Raw genomic sequence first — 8,874 nt, 5'->3', positions numbered from 1 at the left:
CTTACTTAACAATAATTAACCCCAATATAAATATACACTGAAGTTCAGTGCAGGTAAGACATATGCAAAACCAGGATTCAGAGTTGCTTTAGTGGCTGAGTTACAGGTAACTGTTGGAGAACTGAAGTGAAAATAAGCTTGCAGACGCACAAATATTTGGACATCCTGAAAAAAAGCATTGCAGATATTTGCTCTGGTGTAGAACATGTCTTGACATGGACAGTGTGGGTCGGTTCGTCCGCTCATCGGTTTTTCCATGTCTTGGCTCTGGTTCCTTGGCCAAGATCGACCTAAAACTTTCCGACAGCGTGCCTGGCTTTTCCAGCACTTCAGACCATGATGACTAGCATCTGTTCGGCTGATGTTAGCTCATGACAGAACACTGAGAGCTTCAAAAGAGACAGACATAATACAAATCCGTCCTGTCTGTTTCAGTAGTGCTGATCTGGCAAAGGAAAGGTGTGTGTGTGTTCGTTCTGTGAGGACAGGTCAGTAGGCTGTGGCTCTACTTGTCCCTGCACTGCTAAATACTGGCACAGTCCTTTTTCCAAGAAGTGTCGCACTTGGCAGTCTCTTCTAGCAGACGTATATCTTATAGAGTGATTATTGTATGTCCTGATGGTAAAGGATGCAACGATGCATTGCATTTTGCATCTAGAGGTTTGTCGATGACCTTATACACAAATGAGCCCATGTTTTGTTAGAGATCTCGAGCCGGTGTGTTTTCATGTGAGAGAGAATGGGAGGGAAATCGAGGCAGAGTGACAGGGATAGGGAGGGAAGAAATGAAGAAAAGGGAGGGATAGAGAAAATGAGAGCAGGAACATGTGAACAGGAGGAGGGCTAAATGAGAGAGACAGAGAATATAACCACCCACCTAAGTGGCCAACAGTCATAAAACAGCCCGTCTTCCAAACAGTCTCAGAAACAAGGAGCTCTCAGTCACAAGGTGTATGGGAGAGAGAGAGAGAGAGAGAGAGAGAGAGAGAGAGTTGGACTTACAGTCACACGCTCTTGCATCCTGTACCGAATAACAGAACAGTGCCACAAAATACACCTGTGAAACGTCTGGTAGCTTCAGGAACAGGAGAGTGAATGGACACTTTCTGCAGCCTCAGTGGCCTTGACCCTCTTTGGGTGAGTGATCAGAACGAAGAACCTCATCAGGCATCGTCCTTGCTTATTTATTTAATTTTTTAAAAATGTTAGAATTCTGTATGCTAATTTTAGGATGTCAGTAATCTGTTTATGATAAATGTTTGGTGATATGATCACATGCTGTATGATTTCGTGACCTTATGTGATGCCTCATCACCGGTTCCCATTAGCAACAGATTGTAGTTCACATGGGTATGTTAAAAAAAAAAAACATTTTAAAAAATATGCGTATTTATAAAACCAAAAGTGCAAATTTAAACTGAGTACAAATGCACTGTAATGGAAGGAAGTGTTGCCAGAAAGCCTACACTGATACAAAAGTATGTTATGTTGCTTACATACTGTAATCGATGCAGAAACTAGGTGTTCTTTTCATGCATAACTTCTTCTTAACTTCTCAAACTTTCAGCTTATTATTACACTTGACTAATTGTTCTTCCAGTAGCTACTATGAATTATTCCGTAACTACAGTGTCACTATTAGGAAATGTATCCAATTGCAAGAATGAGAACCTCTGGGTTTTATTACGCAAAAAATCAAAACAGAGCAAACAACAGTACAATAAGTTTCTGTTCATCTGGTACAAAAGAAGACGAATGGTTAAGTCAGATCATACTATGGACAGTAGGAGTTCCAGTACTCTTTGAGATCAACAGCAGATGGATTGGTGAAATTAGCCAAACCACCATAACACATGGTGTGCAGATTCATCTATGGGGCTTAACCGCCAGTGCTTCCTGGACACCATTGTACTAATACTCTAAACAACAACAAAATGATCAGTTTGGGACAAAGTCTTCAGTGAATTCAGCATAATTCCAGTCATTTTAGGACATTTCCATGCCTACATGTGAACTGACTCAAGGTTTCTTTAGGAGGAGTGATGGTTTCATTTAGCTTATAATTAAAACAAACAAACAAGAAACCAAAAACTAAATAGGTTCAATATGCAAATAGGGCACAGCTTGTTCTGGAAAATGAAACAGAGCAGAACAGGATTGATTTTGCTTTCAAATCAGAAATAATTTTTAAAGCTCAAATGGATTTTATTGATTAGCCTGAAAAACAACCGCAACTAATGGATACCATTATGTTTCTCATCATGGCATATCAGGACATGATTTCACATGATCTTCTCCTAAACTTCCAGGACTGGAACCAGACATGGTACACACACACCCCTGAACTGAGCGACTGTTTCCAGAACACAGTGCTGGTATGGGCGCCCTGTATCTACCTGTGGCTCTGCTCACCCTTCTATTGTCTTCATCTGTACTGCCATGGTCGAGGACGCCTGCCCTTCTCCCTGCTCTGCAGTGCCAAGCTGGTGAGTGAGTTCTCGGGTAGGCTCTGTTTCATGGTTAACGTGGATGGTGTCAGGCTCAAGGACAGGTTTAGACATTATAGGGATAGCCATATTTAACCCTTAAAGCTCAAATGAATGGTGTTTAGTGAAAGTGTCAAGCTTAGAGACAGTTTAAGGCATTATACACAGACACACACTGGCTCTCAAAGCTAAAATGGAGGGTGTTGGATGAAAGCAAACATGGCAGGATGGTGTACGGCATGAGGAACAGTTTCTGGAGAAAGAGATGGTGAATTGGGATGACAGCCCAGCACCGCAAAAGCCTGTGGGTGAGAGTAACACACTGGTGCCTGTTTGGGTTTGCTTGGTGATACACTGATTTTCACATAGCTATCATGTATGCCCAGTTTATGAGCAACTGTTTATTCATTGCTGAAGAAAAAGATAATTAGGTTTAATATTTCTAATGGACCAAACTGTAGATACCGTAGGTGTTTGTCATGTCTTAGATCAACCCTTAAGGCAGGAGTGTCCGATCTTATCTGCAAAAGGCCAATGTTGTTGCAGGTTTTCATTCTAGCCTGTCAGGAGCATGTCTGATTCCACCTGTGTAATCAGTTGGCCTTCAGTTGACTATCAGGTGTGGTTCCTGATTACTTGGAAAGATAACTTGCAGCCTGACCCCCTTGTGAAACGCCTTTCTGAATGAGAATGGACATCCCTGCCATAAGGGTTCTTTGGTTTGCCGTTATGGGAGAACCTTTAAAAATTAAATGTAGCAAATTTCCAACAGCGGGTTTTCCTTTCACAGTGGGTTCAACCTTGGAAGGCGTGGAAGCCAAACCCAAAACACCCTTGAGAAACTCTTTTTTAAAGCTTTTGGTTGACAGGAATTTGCAGTTCCAGCAGGGAAAGTTTCACAGTGTAAATCTGAAAGGGTTAAACGGCACCACTGCCGCCTACAAAAACCATCCTTCCAGACATAATATGTACTGAGAGACTAAGGTCATTCCCGGAAGAATGACTCAGATGAGTTTCTCACCCAGGTCTGATTCCCGTTCATATTTGTCTCCTATAGTTGCTGGGCTTCTTCTTGGCTTCCTTTGGCTTTGTTGAATTCTTCTACATCCTGTTGGAACGAAACCAAGAGATCCACCGCCACTTCATCTTTCTCCTGGCCTCGGTCATACGCAGCCTCACTGTGGTAACATATATTCCATTACACTGGAGTGTTAACATTGCCATAAATGATATGTTAGACTACCAATCTTAACCACTGCCAGGAATGATGGCATGGAAATGATGAACTGTAAATCAAACACAGGAAAAAACACCCAAGGCTTTTTTTAAAAAGTTGGATTTCAAAGGTGGTAGTGGTGGCGGTGGCGTTTTTGAAAAACTGACATGAATAATCCTTTTCTAAAACAGCCCTAGCTCCTTTTCCATCCTCTTTGGACATGCAATATCAATTAAAATATTTATTAACAACAACATTTATAAACGGCTAAGCAAATACTACAGCAAAATCTATTGACTGTCCTTAAGCTAATAAATACATCAGTAATGTATCAAGCTAGCAAGCTAACTAGCTGCTTTGCGTACATTTTGCACATTTGTACAATCATACATATGTGAGGTAAGATTTTTGAGACAGGCAGTAGAAGATTCCTTTTTAGCTGTGAACTAACCCAGATAGCAAGCTGACATTGAATAGATATTGATTTTCCATCTGAATCATCAGAATGGTCAACATTGAAATCTTGATGCAAAATAGATGTTGAATCACCATTGTTAAACCGATGTAACCCGACCTAAAATAGTTGACAGCAGTGATATTGAAACAACATTGAAAGCGCACTGATTTTTAGTTATGTCGAAATTTCAATGTTGTTTCAATATCGATGCGAATTGAAATACAATTGAAGTTACGTGTGTCCATAGTTAATAAATCAACATTGTTTCAATGTTAGCGGAGGGTGCAAACTGATGTTGATTCAATGGTTTAACGTTGACAATGCAATGTTGATTCTACATCGTTTCAATGTCAGCTTCTAGACTCCTTTATTGAGATTTACATGAGAGAAAAAGCCTTGCTAGCTAAGCTAATTCAGCTTATTTTCAGAGGTAAAACAAAAAACAAATCTGGTCCTCTCCTTTTAGCTATCTGGCTAACAAATTAAAAACGCCATTCAAAAGTTTGGGGATGATTTGTTTTGTGCCAAATCATCTTTTTAGTCGTTTAAATCAAGAGTGCTTGCAAATGTGATTCTGATTGGTCGGAAGATGTTGATTAGTTTTCTGTAACAGCAGCTGTCCAGCTGTAAAATCACAGGTTTATGTTAATACGCTCTTTCTAATATGTTATCGTTTCTGTCGGAACAACTTGCACAGGGCCTTAGACAATGGACACTCCTTTTAAAAAGTACTGATAAACTTGTATAATCGTTGATATGATGAGTTTTTCTGTAAGGGTATTATTTATTTAGCGTTTATGGAAGGAGTCTCCAGTGTCAGCGCTTTGTAAAAGTCAGAGGTTTCTCGATAGCATGACGAGAGACAGAGAGAGACAGAGAGAGAGAGAGAGAGGACATAAGAAAGAAAAAAGACAGAGGACAGAGAGAAAGAAAGGAAGAACATAAGAAAGAAGAGAGAGAGAGGGGGAGAGAGAGATTAAGAAAAGAGAGAGAGAGAGTAAGAAAGAGGAGGGGGGCAAGAAAGAAAAAAGAGAGTAAGAAAGAAAAGAGAGGAAGAACATAAGAAAGGAGAGAGTAAGAAAGGGGAGAGAGAGGACATAAAGAAAAAAGAGAAAGACAGAGGACAGAGAGTAAGAAAGAAAAGAGAGGAAGAACATAAAGAAAAGAGAGAGAGAGAGGCTGGTGAGGGAGCAACTGTTTATAGTTGCTGTAAAGCAAGTGCTGAAAGGAATGAAGTTGTTTTGGAGACAGTCCAAAAGTTTAAATGCAACTATAAATGGATAAAAAGTATCGCATTGTTTTGTAATAAATAAAATTGTCGTCATTGCCAAATTGCTGTCGGATAAAAGGATGAAAGCATGATGGAACATGTTATTACTTGGGGAAGCCATGGCCTAAAGGTTAGAGAAGCAGCTTTGGGACCATAAGGTTGCCTGTTCAATTCCCTGGATCAGCAGGAATAGCTGAAGTGCCCTTGAGCAAGGCACCGAACCCCAGACTGCTCCCCAGACTGCTCCCCAGACTGCTCCCCAGACTGCTCCCCAGACTGCTCCCCAGACTGCTCCCCAGACTGCTCCCCAGACTGCTCCCCAGACTGCTCTGGGTTTGTTGTACATCGCTGTGGATAAGAGTGTCAGCTAAATGATGCTAATATTACTGGAAAATAATCAAGCTTATCTCTCTTGGTTAGTTTCCTACAACAGCACTCCCCATTGTGTTTTATTCATATTTCTCTGCCTTGAGGTTTTTTTTTTTTGTCTACACTGTCAGAAATAGAGCTGGAGTAGGAGTCCACTTCTGTCCCCATGGTACAATCTACCGTACACTAATGTACCCCATAGGGCTCCTTATTGGACCTCAAGGTAACTGTGTGTACCTTTTTAGGGCCGAAACGGTACATATATGTTCCCAAGCAGTATTTAAAAGGTGCAGATAAGTACCTGAGAGGGTACTGCCCCAGTGACAAGCCGTTGTACCTCTAAATGTACAATAATGTACTTTATTTTCTGAGAGTGTAGGATGAATGCAGGATCCAGTCACGTTTAATCTTTAACTTGTTGTAGATAAATTGCAAAATAAGAAAACAATAGAATTCCCTTTGCACTGTAATAGAAAGCCTAATCTGTAAGCATCTTGGTCTACACTACCGTTCAAAAGTTTGGGACCACCCAGACAATTTTGTGTTTTCCATGAAAAGTCACACTTTTATTTACCACCATAAGTTGTAAAATGAATAGAAAATATAGTCAAGACATTTTTCTGGCCATTTTGAGCATTTAATCGACCCCACAAATGTGATGCTCCAGAAACTCAATCTGCTCAAAGGAAGGTCAGTTTTATAGCTTCTCTAAAGAGCTCAACTGTTTTCAGCTGTGCTCACATGATTGTACAAGGGTTTTCTAATCATCCATTAGCCTTCTGAGGCAATGAGCAAACACATTGTACCATTAGAACACTGGAGTGATAGTTGCTGGAAATGGGCCTCTATACACCTATGGAGATATTGCACCAAAAACCAGACATTTGCAGCTAGAATAGTCATTTACCACATTAGCAATGTATAGAGTGGATTTCTGATTAGTTTAAAGTGATCTTCATTGAAAAGAACAGTGCTTTTCTTTCAAAAATAAGGATATTTCAAAGTGACCCCAAACTTTTGAACGGTAGTGTGTGTATATATATATATATATATATATATATATATATATATATATATATATATATATATACACACAACCCCGATTCCATAAAAGGTGGGACAAAGTACAAATTGTAAATAAAAACGGAATGCAATAATTTACAAATCTCAAAAACTGATACACTGATACTGTATTCACAATAGAACATAGACAACATATCAAATGTCGAAAGTGAGACGTTTTGAAATTTCATGCCAAATATTGGCTCATTTGAAATTTCATGACAGCAACACATCTCAAAAAAGTTGGGACAGGGGCAATAAGAGGCTGGAAAAGTTAAAGGTACAAAAAAGGAACAGCTGGAGGACCAAATTGCAACTCATTAGGTCAATTGGCAATAGGTCATTAACATGACTGGGTATAAAAAGAGCATCTTGGAGTGGCAGCGGCTCTCAGAAGTAAAGATGGGAAGAGGATCACCAATCCCCCTAATTCTGCGCCGACAAATAGTGGAGCAATATCAGAAAGGAGTTCGACAGTGTAAAATTGCAAAGAGTTTGAACATATCATCATCTACAGTGCATAATATCATCAAAAGATCCAGGGAATCTGGAAGAATCTCTGTGCGTAAGGGTCAAGGCCGGAAAACCATACCTTCGGGCCCTTAGACGGCACTGCATCACATACAGGCATGCTTCTGTATTGGAAATCACAAAATGGGCTCAGGAATATTTCCAGAGAACATTATCTGTGAAAACAATTCACCGTGCCATCTGCCGTTGCCAGCTAAAACTCTATAGTTCAAAGAAGAAGCCGTATCTAAACACGATCCAGAAACACAGACGTCTTCTCTGGGCCAAGGCTCATTTAAAATGGACTGTGACAAAGTGGAAAACTGTTCTGTGGTCAGACGAATCAAAATTTGAAGTTCTTTATGGAAATCAGGGACGCCGTGTCATTCGGACTAAAGAGGAGAAGGACGACCCAAGTTGTTATCAGCGCTCAGTTCAGAAGCCTGCATCTCTGATGGTATGGGGTTGCATTAGTGCGTGTGGCATGGGCAGCTTACACATCTGGAAAGACACCATCAATGCTGAAAGGTATATCCAGGTTCTAGAGCAACATATGCTCCCATCCAGACGACGTCTCTTTCAGGGAAGACCTTGCATTTTCCAACATGACAATGCCAAACCACATACTGCATCAATTACAGCATCATGGCTGCGTAGAAGAAGGGTCCGGGTACTGAACGGGCCAGCCTGCAGTCCAGATCTTTCACCCATAGAAAACATTTGGCACATCATAAAACGGAAGATACGACAAAAAAGACCTAAGACAGTTGAGCAACTAGAATCCTACATTAGACAAGAATGGGTTATCATTCCTATCCCTAAACTTGAGCAACTTGTCTCCTCAGTCCCCAGATGTTTACAGACTGTTGTAAAGAGAAAAGGGGATGTCTCACAGTGGTAAACATGGCCTTGTCCCAACTTTTTTGAGATGTGTTGTTGTCATGAAATTTAAAATCACCTAATTTTTCTCTTTAAATGATACATTTTCTCAGTTTAAACATTTGATATGTCATCTATGTTCTATTCTGAATAAAATATGGAATTTTGAAACTTCCACATCATTGCATTCCGTTTTTATTTACAATTTGTACTTTGTCCCAACTTTTTTGGAATCGGGGTTTTATATATATATATATATATATATATATATATATATATATATATATATATATATATATATATATATATATATATGTGTATATGTATATATATATAAAATTTATAAATATCAACAGTCTTGACAGATTAGCGCAGTTTAGCTTAGCTGGATAGCGTAACCAATTAAGATTATACCTATTTATGGACATTAGCAATCTGCTTCTTTTTTTTTTTAGCTAACTGGCTAAGAAAACATAGAGGAAATGTATGGGATATTTTCTCTGAGGTAAAATTTTTGACAAGATTAATTTTTAGCTGTGAAATGGGTTTTAGAGTATTTCTAGGCTCATTTTATGACATTCAGATTAAAAATCTGTCCTAGCTAAGCTAATCAGCTGTGTTCCTG

General features: G+C 39.5%; 1 protein-coding gene across 1 annotated transcript in view; it reads left to right on the top strand.

The window, feature by feature from the left end:
• Positions 1–975: 975 nt before the first annotated feature.
• Positions 976–8,874, top strand: part of abcc6a (ATP-binding cassette, sub-family C (CFTR/MRP), member 6a) — a 51,059-nt gene continuing 43,160 nt past the window's right edge. Inside the window, exons 1-3 of the mRNA XM_060918710.1 lie at positions 976–1,137; positions 2,310–2,486; positions 3,544–3,669. Coding sequence (XP_060774693.1) covers positions 1,096–1,137; positions 2,310–2,486; positions 3,544–3,669 — 345 coding nt within the window. The 5' untranslated portion in view covers positions 976–1,095. The remainder of the gene's footprint in view (positions 1,138–2,309; positions 2,487–3,543; positions 3,670–8,874) is intronic.

The sequence above is a fragment of the Neoarius graeffei genome, chromosome 4 (genome assembly GCF_027579695.1).
Source record: "Neoarius graeffei isolate fNeoGra1 chromosome 4, fNeoGra1.pri, whole genome shotgun sequence".
Classification (NCBI taxonomy): Eukaryota; Metazoa; Chordata; class Actinopteri; order Siluriformes; family Ariidae; genus Neoarius; species Neoarius graeffei.
Note: the sequence above shows the minus strand (reverse complement) of the source record. Positions and strands in the feature narration are given on the sequence as shown.